General features: G+C 42.1%; 1 protein-coding gene and 1 long non-coding RNA gene across 5 annotated transcripts in view; one reads left to right on the top strand and one right to left on the bottom strand.

Annotated features, from left to right (window-relative positions):
• The window catches only part of rnft1 (ring finger protein, transmembrane 1), a 21,656-nt gene extending 4,077 nt beyond the window's left edge, over window positions 1-17,579 (top strand). The window contains exons 2-10 of one of the 4 annotated variants that reach the window (XM_032534225.1): window positions 2,668-2,688; window positions 13,812-14,109; window positions 14,187-14,263; window positions 14,347-14,447; window positions 14,795-14,948; window positions 15,048-15,206; window positions 16,012-16,077; window positions 16,164-16,265; window positions 16,692-17,579. In XM_032534225.1, coding sequence (XP_032390116.1) covers window positions 13,836-14,109; window positions 14,187-14,263; window positions 14,347-14,447; window positions 14,795-14,948; window positions 15,048-15,206; window positions 16,012-16,077; window positions 16,164-16,265; window positions 16,692-16,826 — 1,068 coding nt within the window. In that variant the 5' untranslated portion in view covers window positions 2,668-2,688; window positions 13,812-13,835 and the 3' untranslated portion in view covers window positions 16,827-17,579. Of the gene's footprint in view, window positions 1-2,659; window positions 2,689-12,945; window positions 13,175-13,672; window positions 14,110-14,186; window positions 14,264-14,346; window positions 14,448-14,794; window positions 14,949-15,047; window positions 15,207-16,011; window positions 16,078-16,163; window positions 16,266-16,691 lie in introns of those variants that run through there. The other 3 variants (XM_032534224.1, XM_032534222.1, XM_032534223.1) reach the window with 3 other exon arrangements.
• LOC116700776 (uncharacterized) lies at window positions 7,525-8,121 on the bottom strand. Its single transcript, XR_004334727.1, has 3 exons — window positions 8,053-8,121; window positions 7,622-7,673; window positions 7,525-7,588 (listed from the first exon to the last, which is right to left on the bottom strand). It is a non-coding gene; the product is annotated as an uncharacterized LOC116700776 (long non-coding RNA).
• Window positions 17,580-18,548: the final 969 nt, after the last annotated feature.

Raw genomic sequence — 18,548 nt, 5'->3', positions numbered from 1 at the left:
TGTGTGTGTGTGTGTGTGTGTGTGTGTCTGTGTGTGTGTTGGGTCACACAGCCCACAGCTGGAGGCGCTGGAAGGGCCAGGTCTCAGAGGCAACAACATTCAGCTGATACACACAGAGCCGAGCAAGAGAAGTCAATCAACAACACGGACACACTCAGGTGCAAAGACAAATGGAAGTTCAAGTTCAAAAAAGCACACACAAAAGGGCACGCATACACACACACACACACACACACACACAACTAATTTGGTAAATTTTTGCTGTGTGGGCTCATTTGCAAACACACAACCTCTGACTATTTTTACAGCACTGCTGTAGCTTGTGTAGCTGCATTCCTTTACACAACCAGTTATCCTGCATGGAAGCATTATCCTCTTGGCTTAAATACTGGGATGCATTCCAAATCCATTCTAGTTAGTGGGATTCATCTTACAATATAAATACACTAAGTAGTCCTTATCTGTGACAGAGGTAAGCTTCACTAACGGCATGTTTACCATCCTGCTAGCCAGTGTTTTCCAGGGCAAGGAGCATCAGTCTGTGTTTGTCCCAGAGGACGGAGGAGGAGAGATAGAGTAAGCTGTTATCTCAGAGATATCTGCCACCACAGCTGAGGCCAAGGGCAATAACAACAATTATAGACAAAGAGGGACTGAAGCACGGGTACACATGGATGATGTGCACAGAGAATTTAAAAGAGAGGGAAATGTTGGCAATGTCTGTCTTTAGTGGGTTCAGTAAGAAAGACTTCCCCTAAGGTGAATGGCTGCCAGTGGATGTCCTGAAATAACTGTAGACACTCAAGGAGAATCATGGGAAACAGATGCAGGCAGGCAGAGTGTTTTCACACACTGTAAAAAGAAATTCAATGATTGTTTTTATCATTACTCGAAATCATTACTGAATCCGTGACATATGAAAATGACAGCTGTCCACATTTAATTTGGCTTGAGATGATTTCACCATGACCAAAGCATTTCTCCTGCGATAATGGCATAAACCTTGTAACTTGACCCAGAATTACATATCACAGATTCTTATACATGGGAGGAACCCACGACTACACACACTGGTTATTCAGATTTTCAATTGCTGACTTTACGACTTGACTGAGCTGATTGCACAAGGGCTGGCCATTGCTGCATCATCTGCCTCCTTTATTCTGTCTCTCGGTTTCATTATCAGTGGTGATGTCTCTCGCCATACTCTGTACGAGAACACAAGGGTATCTGCATTAAAAAGCCAATAGACCTCTACAGGGACCTTTCACACCTTTAAATTGTAACATGTCTGTTTAACGTCAATGCAACACAAACAGCCACCCTGTAAAATATAAAAGCACAAAGACATCTTGGTGCCCGTGATGTATGCTCTGAATAACCAGCAGCTGGGGGAAATGCAAGGTTTTTTATCTGCAATATGCTTTCCTTGTTTCATATTTTATCACACACATCTTTACAGGCCATAAAGTAAAGACAATACTGTTTCATACAATTCTTGTTTTAGTCTCCCTGGGCACGAATATCCTCTAGGATCAGCTTGTAAAATTGTACTGCTAATGAGCAGCAGTGAATTAAAAAAGTGTATGATCTCCTATTCTTCTGGAGACAAGTAATATTTATTATTAGTTATAATAAATAATTTATTATTTATGTGGATGGTGGCACAGCAGGGTCTCTCTGCTAAAAGCTCTTCAGCTCTACATGTCTGGCTTTTTTTATTTCTATACCACACAGAAAACTCCAGCATTGACTATTGTAATTAGCTTTTAGCAATCAACATAAGATAATCTGTTTAATGACGGAGGAAAACAAATGGTATCCATCCTACTGGTAAAGGAGCTTTAGAGCGATCAAACACAAAACATCATTAGGAAGCCTGCTTTACATGAAACAGCTCAAAGATAATTAAGTTGAGGTGGAGGTTAGGCCTACCGAGATAGGAGACTTGGGAACAAATAATCACAGCTGCTTATTAATGAGGCATAAACAATCATCCAAAGTTTTATGTATTTTCCACTTACTAAAAAGAGCTTTTTATGCTTGAGAGGTCTACTTGCTCTCAGCTAATACAAGCATTCATGTCCAATCAAGGACTCAGTCCAGGTAAGTGGACGCTTCAGTCCTGGACGTCTAAACTGCTGAACTAGACCCAGGGACCAAGGGCCCAGCTGTCTGGGATTCAATAATGAAAACAAGAAAGGGTGTCATACATCATTAGTACATGTCACAATCAATTCTTATTTATCGGGAGGTCTCTTTTGGAAGTATACTACAGTGCAACCTTGTCTGGCGTCGTGTCAAAAAACATTCATGATCTTCATGATCACTATCTTGTATCTCTCCCAAGTTCTCTGCATTCCAATAGTGTAACAAAGACACGGTTTTGGTCCTGTGTGTGTGCGTGTGTGTGTGTGACAGCTGAGTGATAAGTGCACCTTGTTGTCATGATTTAAACTAAGGTGGAGGAGGGTGTGTGTACCCGCAGGACCTTGAGATAGATGGGACGAGAGACAGAGAGGGAGAGAGTGTGATAGTGAGAGATAGAGTTTGTGCCTGGGTATACACAGCGAGGATATCAGAGAGAGCAGAGCCTCATTTGCATTAACTACAGACTGACAGCGGCGTCACACACCAAGCCCACCACCACCACCACCATGCCCCAAGGGTGCTGCTGCTGCTATCGCCCATAAAGAGGAGACGCCCGGCCTCCTCTGCTGATGAGCAAGCAGGATCTTATTAAACAAAAACAGAGCGATAGAGAGACCACTGAGAGACAGAGGGTGTCTTGGGGTGAATGTTGTTTCATTATGCTGAGGACATGAGTTCCTTTGGTGGCCCACCATCTGGATGTAGGTCTCACAATCATATCATTGTTGCTTCCTATGAATTCCCTCCTATTGTCACATTCACTCAAATTTGAAGACTATACATAACACAATCAGAAACAGTATCTAACTTCTCCACGTAATAAAACTATTCATTGTGGGGATATACAGTATGTCCAAAGGACAGCCGTAAATGTATGTACATATGTATTTCTACTTTCAAAAATTATTTTTTGAACTATTTCTTTTAGCATATAACCTGTAGATGAATTACTTTATGACACATTCCCTTTTCTTTTTTGGAGATCCTGACCCCTTTTCAACTTGTTTTGTCATAGGGGTAGAGGACAAGGCAGGGAGGAGACATAGAGATGGACAAGGAGAACAAACATCTCTATGGAAGTACTCTTACTTGGCCCGTGTGACTCACACTGTATTATATATCACATTTAAATTGATAATATTGATGCATCAATGCGTAATCAGCGTTTTACTATTGTAGCTGGTTGAGATGGAGCTATTTTTAATTGCCTTATATGTAGTTAAAAGGTACAAAATGTAACATCTCTACATTAAAATGTCTAAAAACGACTATGCCTACAGTATGTTATATATTTGTTGAGTTGTGTTCTTACACTATGCCTAATGTTTCCAACAATTTTCAAAACCCAGAAAAATCTGTCATTTTATTTCTGACACGGGACGTTTCGTTTGGTCGCCTGTCAGTGGTGTCGTGTAACCTTTGACCCCTCTAGTTCCTCTATCTTCCGTCAAAATACGGGAACACAGATGATACAATGAGAGTAAATTATACAATGTCACAGAAAGAGTTCAACTCAGTAATACTGCTTTTTTCTGCTCCACGGCATCGTTTTGTCATTAATTACATGCCACTATGTAACACAGTAATAAAGCCTTACTTATTGATATATTTCAATATCGATCATCCAGCTTAACGTTATTACAGTGTGCTGGTTGATAGTAGCTAAGTTTAATGCTTGTTGGAAAACATAAGGTCACAACATTGTTTAACACGCTCATAAAGTTATTTTTAGTATTATTGTATTGACCACGATCAACAGCACAGAACTAATGAGTTCACCAGTAACGTTAACGTTAGCTGTATAGATAGACGACCAACCTAATGTTAATTTAGCCAGCTAGCACACCCTGGTCATGTAGTCAACGTTAGCCCCCTTACCAGCTAGCAGCCAGCCAATAACATTACAGCAATTCGAATGTGGCCAGCACTGAACACCAGCGCCGGGTGCTAACGAGAGTTTAATGAACAGATCTTCAGCTACTGAGGTCAAATTGCTCAATACAGTAAGGTAAAGTGATGTGGAACTTTCTACTAAGTCTAAGTCTTACTTAGTCCCGATTTACTCTCCCAAGCTTCAGCCCCGGGTCTACTGGAGCTCAGTTCACCAGGTCACACACTGGGAGTCATGGTATTGAGGTAAAAGAATCTGGCTACTTCCCTTAGAAAGGAAGGCGTAAATGAATACCTGGACCCGATACACTGGGGGTAGAGGTTTTAGAGGAGGCCAAGTACAGTCATGGATCCTCCCATTCATGCAGGCTCCTGCTGGGCCACACAGCATCCATCCACTGCAATAATTAAACAAAGCACACAAGTATACACACTCACACACACATACACTAATTGCAGGCAGAAGGCATCCTACTCATTGTAGGCCAAATTAAAGCAATCAATTGAAACTAGAGACCAGCAGGAATTTATTCATGGGGCCTGAACTTCTCTATAAAGACCACACAGGCTGTGTCAGCTATAAAACTGACCAGGTCCTATTGACCAGGGTCTGTCACACAATCAGTCTGTTAATACCTTCACAGTCTGCTAACTGGATGCACTCATAAAGAGATGCAAATACGTTTCAGTTATTCCGTGTTGTGCATGAAACCCCTCAGTCCGTTTACGACATAGAAATATGTTCTTCTTAGCACCAACAAAAATCTCTTGGCTGACACAAGTGGCTCCATTTCTGCTCACATCTGCAAGACATTTCCTTGTCCAGTGCCTCAGTTTCTTCTTTTTTTCTTTCTTTCTTCTTTCTTTTGCTTTCTCCAACACAAACACACCAGAGGAGATCCAAGAGTTAAACATCGTGGAAAAAACCAAGTGTGGCAGGTAGGGTAATGATTTCTGTTTGTCTCTAAGCACATGACGCTGGAGAAGATGAACATACCCGACGAAACCAGCCTCTCCGTCTCTGCTTAAAGGAGAGCAAGAGTGTAAGTGTATCCAATTCCAACATTCCCAGTGTTTTTACAAACACATCATGCTTCTGTCACCCCCCCCCCCTTCCTCTCCTCCACCTTCCCCACCAGCCAGGCCAACTGTTGCTCCATCTCCGGGGCAGATTAGGGGAAGTGCCGGCTTCTGAAGAATGCAGTCCTGCTGCTGCCCCCGCCACTCTTAGCGGACGATTTATTAGAACTGGCATGGTGGCCCTAGCTTTGGCCTCCAGCTAGCAGGGGGAAGAGGAGGGGAAGGTGCTGGAAGAGGAGGACCTCTGCTGAGATACTACATACCATCAATACAAACCATCATGGTGCCTCTTAACAGGCCCCGCAATAGCTTTTTAACTTGTGTTTGGGTCCAGTGAGATGCCTTCTTCATGCAGCTTTCTTCACTCTGACAGCTATAGGTGGTTGTTAAACGCTTAGCGTTGTGGAAGCGGGGATCATTTAATAGAAAATAAAAAAGGTCAGTAAGACATCAGCCACCAATACAGAACAAAAATCTGTATAGGCTTCTAAAGTTTAATAAAGTCTACTTCACAAAGTAAAGGTGGAGTGTTTGTAGGGGGACCCTCCATTGTGTCTCTGGTCACGATAACATTTAACAAATGTTCCAAGTCATGAACATTAAGCTGGTGGTGCGATGTGAACATTTAAATGGACACCGTGTTATGCCCAGTCTGAGCTGCAATAACAAAACAATTACAGCACAACAGCACCAAGATGCGAGCAGCGATGTGTATCCATGGTGAGAGGCTAGCAGCCTCCACGACTAATGCAGTGGCCTAGATCCAGGCTGCACACATCGATCAGATTGACAATTGAGAGGCCGTGTCGTGGCTGATAAAGCTGTTTTTTTCTATGGCGGCTGGGGAGCTTATCTATTAAGAAGAAAGGGAAAAGGACGACTGTGCAGCCTGTGGCATTGTGAAAAAAAACTGGTGTGAGTGGCTACCAGGCCTGAAGAGGAGGACAGGGGAGGTAGGGCAGGTTCTGAATAAGCAGAGGCACACAGAGGTCACCATGGATGAGTCTTTTCACCTTGATGGCCACCGGTGTGCTGCGAGGATGTGCAAAGAGCACAGCTCTACATTATCCTGCTCTCCACATTATCTGCAGCTACTATGATGCTGTGCACATCATCTGTGTAAACCAGTAAATTCTGATGATTTGTGATGGCTGATTAATCATTAGTGATTAATTACAATTCATTATAAGAAGAAACAACTGTGTTTGCATCCCCCATGTACACTACTTAATTATTGTGTATCAATTAGCAGTCTTAAAAATATACGATTAATTTTATCATCATTTGGTAGCAGTAGTAGCTGTGCTGGTACTGTGTGTTACAAAAACATATTCATTCCTCAGAATAATTAATCTGTGTTGAGGTTGAGCTTCCTTTCATCACTTATCATACAGCACCACCTGCTGGACATTAAGGAAAACAGTGACCAGTAAGGACCTGGGGGGAAGTAATAGAGAAAACAATATGTCCTTCAGTGTCTTTGATGCTCTGCAGTCTTTATGATGCAGACATTATAAGCCTGAGGTTGATATTTGATGACACTGCACACGGTGACACTGGTTTTTATGTCTTTATGGAATACTATAACAATCCATCGACTCATTGGGAGTAAAACTGTAGGTCTTCCAGACAGTGATGACTATGTACAATTGTAATTATCAGGTTTATCTTAACAGCCTATAGTTCATACTGCAAGGTAAACATTTTTTTGACATAAATACAGTATGTTTGAAATGGGGTGAGATGTTACTATATAGTAAACTTTAAAGGATAGCTTCACATTTTTCTTAAAACAACACTCACATGCCTGCATGCACACTGCTGTAATTGGTTCTCCTGCTCATACTGGTCCAAAAGTAGTGGGGGACAAAATCCACAGCCCTTTCAAAGTTCAGCTGAAGGCAATATCAGGCTTAAGCAGTCAGACAAATTAAGTGTGTATCTACCAAAGTCACACTCCTAGTACAAATGTCCCTCTTTGTGCTACTACCCATCGTGGCCCAGCCAGGAAACTGTGTCCATGGAAGTGATAAAAAAAGGGCATTTCACACAGAATACAACAACCAAAAATGCAATAAACAAGATAGAATAAGGATTTCTGCACAAGATCTGCACTAGAGATGAGTGACTAATAATCAATCGAATAACCTCACCCCACTGGCTGAATTACAGCAGTGCACCCTTCTCATTTTACAGGCATTAAATGTTTGTTGAAAGAAGCCTTATGACAACATAATCATCAAATGTCACACGTTTGTTAAAAGAGCATTATGAAAACATAATTGCCAAGATTTGCATGTAAGTATAGTTGGGCAACATCTCCCACTAATGCAGTGTTGATGCCACATGTCATTAATAACCGACCTGAGAGGAATTTTGTCTAATTGTAAATGGACTGTTTCCATAAAGCGCTTTTCTAGTCTTAACCACTACTCAAAGCTCTGTAACATAGTCCAGGAACCATTCACTATCACACACACACACACACACACACACACACACACACACACACACACACACAGTGTGGCCGAGGCTGCCGTACAAGCTGCCACCTGCTCATCAGATACACACTCACACACATCTACACACCTGCTCATCATATACACACTCACACACATCTACACACCTACTAATCAGATACACACTCACACACATCTATACACCTGCTCATCAGATACACACCTAAACACACCTGCTCATCAGATACACACTCACACACACACCTGCTCATCAGATACACACTCACACACATCTATACACCTGCTCATCAGATACACACTTAAACACACCTGCTCATCAGATACACACACACACACACCTGCTCATCAGATACACACTCACACACATGTACACATCCGCTCATCAGATACACACTCACACACATGTACACATCCACTCATCAGATGCACACTCACACACACATCTACACACATGCTCATCAGATACACGCTCACACACCGATGACGCATCGGGAGCCATTCGGGGTTCAGTGTCTTGCCCTGTTCCAAAATCCAAGATCAATTTCAAATACTTACTAAAGAATCACCATCCTAAAGATGTATGCCTCCCTGAAAGCTGGTGAAGTTAACTATATGATGGACAGCAGCAGCAACAGAGGAGGTCAAAAGAGGGAGGAGAACTTCAAAGGATTAAGACGAACAAGGAACTAGGCAGGTATAAGTTCTATTGGTTACCCAGCACTGATGTGACACATTTAGTTTTATAGAACAGGACACAGCACACACACACACACACACACACACACACACACAGCCAGAAAACTCCTCTGGGGACACACAGATATAAATCAAGGCAGCGGAGGAGACACGGTGCCTCCCACACATTCATTGTCGGCACCGGACATAAGATTGACAGCCCGGTAAAGGGGTGATATGTGTCTCCAAAACAAATTTTATGGACAGAGCATACTATAAAAAAGTGTTATTTCTGTCAAGTGTGTCAAATCAAATTTAGCCTTGTCCCAGTTTATTATGTCATCATGTTTTATGTTATATTTTAATTTCAAATAACTCTCTATCAACTATCTTGCTAGTTGTAGACAGTAATTACCAACCATCTATGGATGACTCAGTAAACTGACAGATCTCAGTTGCTATGAATGGGATCTAAAAGGCCAGCCAATCCTCCTCTTCCCACCCCCACACAAACCCGGTCTGCTTACTTTCATGTTTCATGGAAGGTATGTGTGTACACACTGCATATGAAACATAAAACCCAAACAAGACACAGTAAGACGTATTATTGAGTCATTGGTGCATAAAAGCAACAGGTGTTGAACAAGCTACAGCCATAAAACGAGTTAACTGCAATAACTAAAACTGCTTGTGTTATTTGAAATCTTATGATAGATAAATCTTATGATTAGATAATGCCAACAGCTTCACAGTAAAATCATCTTGAGAAACATAATGCATCTTCAATATGCTCTCAGACTCAGACTCTTCATAGTAAAAATGTCCTAAATAATAACCCAAGAACAGGCAGTAAATCATGTCACACACACACTCACACACACACACACACACACACACACGAGGAAGCAGCAGCTGCCACTGTGCACAGGGAAAGGAAGGGAGAAAGATGACGGGGGGGATATACAGAATCTGTCAGAAGCAATGTCAGGTCACTGCTCTCCTCATCTGCCCTCTGGCATGCTCCATTCATCCTGGCAGATAGCAATTTATCTATCAAGTTAACCTCCCTCCACAGAGCCGGCTCCGACGCCTCGGCCGGGGAAGTACAACTCCACTGACTCTTCTATAGTGCAATAAGACAATTACAGGGCGCGGGACAGCGCTGGGGAACAGCTCTCACAGCCGTAGTACATTAACCTCCATTTTACCACAATGGCTCACTTTACACTCATACAGTGTCTGGGCCATGCCAAGGCAGGCTTCAGATAAAATCAAACCTCTTTATCAGAAAAAAGGTCAAAAGAGTAGAGTTAAAAACATCCATCCAGGCTCAGATCCCATTCTGTGAAAAAAGGTACTAGTTATAAAATATGGTTTATAGTTGATTACATTGAAAAACAGATTTAAAAGCTTTGGAAGCATACAGGGTTGGTTGTCTAGTGAGGAAAGAGAAAGAGAAATGCAATGGCAGCACCACAAACATCACCCAGCACCAGGTCAGCCTATAGCAAAATCTAACTGCAATATCCTGGTATCAACCAGCACAGGGCAGTCTCTTTGCAAATTTATTACACAATACGTAGAATTCAAGTACTTTCCACTAAAATGTCAAGATTTGGAACTGAATCTGTCAACAACACTACTAAAATACCCATATACATTTTCAAATGAAAAAAAGGTGGTTGAGGAGTTACTACTTCAAGTTAAATCCCACTGGATGAACTGGGAGGGGGGGGGGCGATAAGTGCAGAGTATAATTTACCCAACACAGTCTGTCACACAGGAGATTATGGGAAGTTCAATAGCCGTTTCCCCCTCGTCTGCTTTGATTCTCCCAATTTATCAAACTGCGGGAGATGATATCAGCTGCCTTAAGCTGCAGGTGAGCATGAGCAGGCAGGCATGGCTGTTGGATGAAAAAACAGATGGCTGGCCGAGCCAGGAGCCCGGAGGCAACAGGTAGTAGAGGAACACTAATGACATGTTCACACTGTAAGGTATGCCTGGTTGCAGAAAGAGAATGAAACAGTCTCTTCACTTCTCCCAACTCCACTTCATCTCACAATCAAACCAGCAAATCAAACTTGTCAACTTAGGGAGAAATTTAGGAAGAACTCAATGGGAAACGGCTCCTAAACAGCCAAAGGAATGTGTACTGTCAACCGTTACACCCATGTGATGTTGTTGAACATCTCCTTCCAACACCATAGGCATTAAAAGGTGCACTCCACCAATTTTAACATTAGTTTACTAACCACGAGGAGAACTTTAAGCCAGTTGTCTTCTGTCTTTTACGAAGTCTGACAAAGTAACACTGATGTCATCCTGTTGGCTTGAAGACTGCAAATGTATAAGCCTGTATTACATACCCGGGGTAAAATGTGGCATAATAAAGCAGTTATTGAGTTGCACCATGGGAAATGTGGAATCTAATTTTTGATACTGATTAATTTTAGACCATAAAAGTCAGAATACTGTATCTGTGCCTATGCTGCTACAATTTTGATTTTAGTTGTGTTCTTCTGGGTAGGCTTTCTGTGAGATTTTATAACATGCCCACAAGGATATTGTCCCAGTCAGCCATAAGAGCTTTGGTGGTGTTGGTCACTGATCGTGGGTAGTAAGACCTGGCTCATAACAGGCGTCCCAGTTCATCCCAACGGTGATGGATGGGGTTGAGATCAGGACTCGGTTCTTCCACAACAAACTCTTGGATATTTACTTAGAAAAGTCCACTGACTGTTTCCCTTAATTGTAACAAAGGTTCCCAGCACAGACTACAAACAGCCCGAGACCAAAGGTAAAACCAAGTAGGCCTAACTAAGCCGTTAGTGCCTGTGGAATGAGGATACATTTGCCAAGCCGACAAATATCAAGTCAAAAAACTCAAATTTGCACAGGACGCCAGGCCCATTACTCCCCTATAACTGTGCTGCTGTATTCATGTTCTGAATATCAAGAATACCGCCCTTCAAATCACCAATGAGCATCATGGCCCCACCAGCTGTTAACAAGCAACTACATCTTAATGCCTCGGCTTCCACTCAACAAGAAAAGCAGCAGGCCTCACTGAAACGAGGGGGGGGGGGGGGGGGGGGGGGGGGGGGGATGGCTCGGCTAGCTTTGCTAAACTAAACTAAACCAAAACACTGATATAAGACACCTACTAAAGGAGTTCCAGTGACACTGACTATTTAGCGTTGTAAATTGATGACCCGTGGACTGTTAATATTAATAAATATACAGTCTATGATATCAACACGGAGTGTGGCTCGTCATCTGAGCACCACACGAGCTGCAGGAAGAATGCTTTCCACATAGACTGGATATATTAATATTAACGGTCCATGGTGTTACAGCGACCATGTTTCATCCCTTCAGGCTGACAGTGCACATTGTGGTACATTTGTTCCTGAAAGTCTTACTATTAATATTGATATTGATGTGGGGACAATAGCATGGCTGCTAGCTAACGCTAGCTAGCAGAGAAAAGCAGAAAATCAAAGGAACTGTAAAAGAATGAAGAAATTATTTAAATTCCTTGTCATTTCCTTATCCTTTTCTCACTAACTTTGTTGTGTGTTATATGTATTTATTAAGAAGCATCTTTTATATTATGTTGGCGTTTCCCCCATGACTGGTATCTTTCTAAACCCTAAAGATGATAAGTTTATGAAAATAAATAACAAAGAAAATCATGAAATCTTCTTATTTGAGAAGCTAGAACCAGCGAATATTTAGCATTTTAGCTTGGAAGATGTTGCAGTCATACAAAATACAGGACTTTTTCCCCTAGTAAGTTGACAGCCAGCACAACAATCATACACAACATTATTTTACATTATTACTCTCAAATTAAGATTTTTGTCTCTTTAAAAAATAGATTAAAGATTCTACATGCGAAAGTTTTTTCTAGAGCCTTTATTATTCTAACTATTTGATGTTTTTCCTGTCAAGAATGCGAAACATGTACATACAGATATGGCACCTATCAGAAGACAATGGAATACACTGGATATAGAACATGACCCTAAATCTGAGTTTATGTCCCCACCTCTGACTGGGACAGGGAGGTCAGTGAGAGGACAGATGGAGGTGCACGGGGCTCCACGGAGACAAGGTGCCAGTACCAGAGGAAGGAGGTCTGCTGTCTGGGGAGCAGTGATGACGAGCCGCCGGGTCGTCTGGTACCCAGCAGCCCAGAGGGGGCGGCCCATGATACGGTGCACCGTTAAAAATACAACATAGGAGACAAGGAAGACATATTCAACCTAATTTATTTAATGCCTAAAAATGCTCATGTGTGGTTGTCATCATGTGACAGTGTGGACTGAGTGACCTGATATGACCTAATATTACTAATGCTATAATTAGAAATAATAATAATAATAATAATGACATGTTTATGACAAGGATATGTAGCAGTATTGTATTCTGCGGTTAACAGTGACACAATTTTTCAGTGTTTTTGTGATAACTTTTAAAGGAAATTTGAAAATATTCGAGTGGGTGGAGACAGCTGTGATGGAGAAAGACATGACATGTCTCTGTGGCTCTTTCTACATCTATATATATACATATATGTATATATATTTATTTATTTATTTTGATGCAGTCTATGGTCTCTGTATGGCTGTGGGTGGAGGCCATAGATGGGTGGAGGCATTGCAGCCTTTTACATCCGACACGCCGTAAAACGACAACAGAAGGATTTTGCGACGTCTGCTGTCGTAAACAACGTAAAGATGTCTGCTAACACAGCTTAGCCTGAAACGTAACGGCTTCGTTTGGTTTTTGGTTTCTTTTTGTTTTGTTTCGCGTGGCCCTGGACCTGGACCTGGACCTGGACCAGATGGGGACCGACAGCTCACCATGAAACTCCGCGTGCACAATGACAGGTGAGCTGAAGCCGTTATCACTAGTCTGTTAGCTAGCTGCTAATGCTAGCCCAGTTCTCTGTGTGCTAATCTGTCTCTCGCTACCTTTAACGGACGCATATCTCAGCTAACCCTAATGAGCCAGTCCACTAGACGACCCTATGGGTCTCTAACGACGTCAGGTCCACAGCCACTAGCTAGTTTATCAAGTTTTCTTTTCTACGGAGCCCCTGAAGTCCCTGAGGGGGCAGGGGCTCCGTACCTACCTTAAACCCGATCTAGAGGTTAAATATATAGTCACCTAGACACCTAGAACCTAGTCAGATAATAAGGAAATAGTGGCGTCGTTGTTTCGTTTTCTTGCTGGGAATCCTCTATTCAAAGATGAATGCAAAGTCAAGTAATAAAAGCTAGAGCTGTCCGTCTGTATCTGGTCTATCTTCACGTGAACAACCTGTTAATGTAGCTGTGAACCCGGTTGGGGCCTGAGGCTGTAAAGGTCTGTCTCCTATGTCAAAGGAGTGATTCCAGAAGAGCAGTGAAACTGAGGGAGTCTCCAACTGTCATGCAGCCTAATTCAATTGAGCGGGGTGCTCATGCAGGAACTGGTTTATCCCTTCCTCTGCAACCAGAACTTCCCAGGACACCGGCCCCTGCTGAGAGCAACGAGGTGCGGGTAACCATGACCAGCAATCCTGGGGAGTGCAGTGGAGGCGCATCATCCAGGAGGTCCAGAGTCAGTTCCCACAGCCACTCTCATTCTCAGCCACATGCACATAATCGGGTGCCACACCACTTGAATACGGAGCCCGAGCTTGACCCGCCTGACTCTGATCTGGACTCTGGAGAACCCAGCACCTCCATGTCTGAGCTCCGCTGTCTGTTCCGCTGGCTCCAGAAGAGTCTTCCTTTCATTGTCCTACTGTGTGCTAAACTGGTCATCCAACATGCTCTGGGTGAGTACGGGCGAAACAAACACTGTTATCGAGCCGTGGACACAACACAACTTATACGCTTTCTCTCCATTCACCAGGTCTGGCAGTTGGGGTGGGCCTCTTCACAACATTTCTCTATGTGAATAAAAACCTTCAAAGTCAAGTGTTTCTTCAGGTAAGTCAAGAACAGAAACCATTTGCTGATTCCTTCTGCATTTAACAGATTTGAAACCGTGTTTCTGCCTGTGTGTCCCTCAGGAGCGCCAGTCCAAGCTGCAGTGTGTCTGGCTGCTGCTGTTCCTTACCTCCTCCACCCTGCTGCTTTACTACACCTTTCTCCCTGAGACGCTTCACTATTGGTCAGTGGGAATGCATCATTTCACATTAATAGATTAGGTGTCTATTTCCTTTAACCAACTACCTGTTCTTGTAGTATACTCTTAGTTAGTCTGTGGACTGTGAGTTTAGCCAGAACACCCTGTAGGGATTTTTTCATACTTTGAGACTTTGGTGACTTGACTACAGCTCTTTGGTCCAGCAGAACCCCTGACTTTAACATCAGAACACATTATTTACTGAAGAGTCAAATCTCTATTTTATGTCTGTATTGCCCACCTACTGTAGTTTAGTAAACGGTTAAATCTGGAGTGCAGTGGACGGTGCCAACATGAACATGCATTTAACCTGAATGTCAACCTCCTTCCAGCCTCATCTTCCTCAGCCCAAGCATTGAGCCGCTGGGTTTCTGGGAGGTTCTGTGGGCAGTCGGCATCACCAACTTCATAATAAAGTTTCTCTTTATGGGGATTAAGTGCCTTATTCTGCTGCTGCCATCTTCACTGGTGACCTACAAAACCCAGGTGTGTGTGTGGTGGATTTATCCTTAAGAAGAAAATACGGATGTCATGTCTTGGCAGTGCTGGTGCAGTAGTTGTTATTTTGCGTGCTTATGTCTCCAGGGACGTTGGGTGATGCTGACGGAGGAGCTGGGTCAGATACACCAGGCCACGGCTCCATTTCCACTGTGGTTCCGCTACCTGGTCACATACGAGGAGGTGGACGGCACCCCCGGACTCACACTGGGGGTCCTGCTGGCTCTGCTCTACCTCATACTGAAGGTGTCAGCATTCAAACTAAGCAGCAACAGATCTTTGTGTTATCAAAGGACCAGGATGTATGATTTAGAGTGTGTGGGGGGGGGGGGGGGGGGGGGGGGGGGGGGGGGGGGGGGGTATTGGCAGAAATGGAATGTAATATTCCCAATTATCTTTTCATAAGTGTAAAATCACCTGAAACTAAGAATTGTTGCAGTTTCCTAATTTTTTGAATGAGCTGTTCATATCTACATAGGGAGCGGGTCCTCTTCCACGGAGCTTGTTTTTTTGGGGTTATAGAAATAAAATGTAGTTAATTTTCTCGTATCAGCGCCCATATTCAGCTTCTTTTTTTCTTTTTTTTTACATAATTTGTAAAATACTTAACGTTATCAATACTTAGTCAGATGACAGACACTATTATATAAATTGAAAAGTGTCTGCTAAGTTGTCTATTTGGCATTCTTTCTGTTAAATGATTTATATTTAAACCCAATGCTAATAGGAAACCTGATAAGATTAATGAGGCACTCTGTAAACTTTGAAGGTGGCACCATTTGTCTAGAGTGGTCCCAATCCGCTCCGGCAGCCGCTCCACACACAGTCCAGAGACTAAAGGAAGCACTGCAGATATTGAGCATCATCAGGGAATATCTCGTCTTGTCAAATGTCCGGTTTAATCAGTAACACTGGTGTCCCCATTGTGGCATCCCTAGTATTCAGTTGGATGCAAGCTCAGCACTAGAAGCCACTAAATCCTACACACGGGCCCTTTCATGATTAAAATAAATGGGTTTTTAAACTTCGCTCTTCTTTTTCTCTCTTTCAGCTTTTAGGATTGTATGGACAGTGGACGTCTTTCATGAAAACTGTGAGGATATTTGTAAAAGGCGAGGTCAGTGGTAAACAACTTGTTAATTAGATAGTAAATGGTCACATCCAGTAAGCAGCTATTTTGAAGTGTTTTCTTTTGTCCCTCAGCACACAGGCACAGCAGCCACTAGGAGTCAGTGCAGCGAGGCTGGAGACATCTGTCCCATCTGTCAGGGAGAGTACAGGGAGCCTCGGGTTCTACTCTGTCAGGTAAAAGCTCACGTGTGTGCACTACAGGGCCTGTCAAACCATAAGTCAGCTTGTGTTTTTATTTCAGTTAGTTTTTTAAATTAAAGTGGTTGGTTGGTTCGCTTACTGGGCCGTGTGGGCATCAATAGGCAGATTAAGACCCTTCAGGCACCTGTCACACATCCCTCCTCTTCAGTTATGTTCTTAAATGTTATCACAGTACACAGCAGTTGAGGAAGACACCTAAATTTGAATTTTCAGTTTTACACCTGTACATTTCTCTTCATTCACCACCCTTCTCACTTATGTGCTACTGTAATAATAAGCCATGTCTTTCTTTATTTGTAATTAGATATCAGATGAACTGAAGTGCATCAGTTATGTAGATCTAGTCATGTAGGGTAAGTGCACGACATGCTGACGTCCCGTTGTTCTCCTGCTTTGCAGCACATATTCTGTGATGAATGCATTGCTCTGTGGTTTAACCGTGAGAAGAGCTGCCCTCTATGTCGCACCGTGATCACAGAGAAGGTTTCCAAATGGAGGGATGGAGCCACATCTTCACACTTGCAGATTTATTGATTGTTAGCGTATAGGTGGCGGGCTTAGTTTGTATTTAATGTTATTTTCTGAGGCTGTCAAACCCCACTGAGAAATAATGTACACAGTTTTATAAATGAGTTAAGGGCTGTGGTCGATAAGGACACACAACTTGCACCTACAGTAGTGTTTCTGGCTTATTCACCAGTACATCCCTACTAGTCACTCTCAAAGACAACAAAGTTGATTATTTTCATGTCCCAAAGTGATTTGTTTCCTTTTGTGTTGCTTTTACTCACCTTTAATTATCTTCATATAAACCTTCCTTATGGAGCGGGAAATAGTTCTTTTTCCACAGTTTCTTGTACAGAAAATGGGAACATCAGAGAAATATATATAAAAAGTATTTTAAACAGATTTTTCCTCTTATCAAACATTTGAACAAACATGCTACACATGAACTCGTATCCAGTGTTTTCTTATTTTGTGGAAGAGACTTGTGATTTGTAACCACGTGTAGAGGCGAGCAGCTGCAGCCCTCGGCTCAGGAGTGACCTGCCACTCTGCTCTAAATACAATATTTTATCATGTCTGGTAAAAAGCATGCAACAAAGCTTGTGAGATACTGATTTACACAAATTATTTTTCTATAGAGGTAACATAACCTTGTTTTTATAAAAACCAAAGACTGGGGAAAAACATCTATTTTAATATGTACAAAAATCATTTGACTGTGTTATTTTTATCCATTTAGATGCATACACTATCTGAATAAAGATGTACAATTTTAATGTTTGTGACTTGTTCATGTAACAAAATGAGAATCTTACAGTCTGAGACAGTCGTTACAAGTCTAATATTTAGACTGGTGTGCGGAGGTTGAGGAGAAATCGCTTAAAATTAACAGATTAATCGTTAAAATGTCACAAGATAACCCAACTCAACTGGTAAAATGAACAGATTTTGCCCACTACTATCCGTTATGATACAGTGGCACTGCTCAGAGACTAGATCCATTTTTTTATTATTTTTGACTTATGTACATGATACATATTAACATACCCAATCTGAGGGGCAGATGTAGGGGTGACAATGTTATTTAATGCCCATCAGTGATTAAAGCACCCATTCTACTCTAAGATGGTGTTTCCAACTTGAGGTAAGATTGATAAGTTGGTTCTCAATCTTCTCAGTGTGGAGAATACTCGAGTACAGGAGCACAACGTCTCATTTTTAGTCTCCTAACTTTTCTGAAAAGTTTAACATCCTTGGTTTTTTGCATTGGTTTCCCCCCCCCCACAGGAACGACAAAAAGACAAACTGAACTTCAAGTTTTCATCAAGGAAAGTCTAAGATATCAAAATGTTTTTGTAAATCCCCCTTCAATATGTTATGCCACACAATCACAATCAATACTGTAAGACGTTCAGGTCACTGTTCTCAAGTTTGGAATTATAATAAAAAATAAAAAATGCATCAAACAAAGTTGTAAGACATGTTATGCGGAAACAAAATGATACTGTACATGCTTATGACAAAATAAGTCTTACAAGAATGCCTAATCAAATTATCACATTCTGCTGCCTTATCTAAATAATACTACATAATAAATACATAGTTTGCATAGTGTGAACAATGCAGGAGAAACACAATGGCACTTCAAATAAATATTGTAACAAAGAAATTAAGTGGAGTGACTGGTCTTAAAACAATTGTACCGGAATGGTAGAAGAAGAAGGGCTGAGCCTGGCACGGATCCATAGT

Source organism: Etheostoma spectabile, chromosome 13 (genome assembly GCF_008692095.1).
Source record: "Etheostoma spectabile isolate EspeVRDwgs_2016 chromosome 13, UIUC_Espe_1.0, whole genome shotgun sequence".
Lineage (NCBI taxonomy): Eukaryota > Metazoa > Chordata > Actinopteri > Perciformes > Percidae > Etheostoma > Etheostoma spectabile.
The sequence above is the reverse complement of the archived record's forward strand: the minus strand, read 5'-3'. Positions and strand labels throughout refer to the sequence as shown.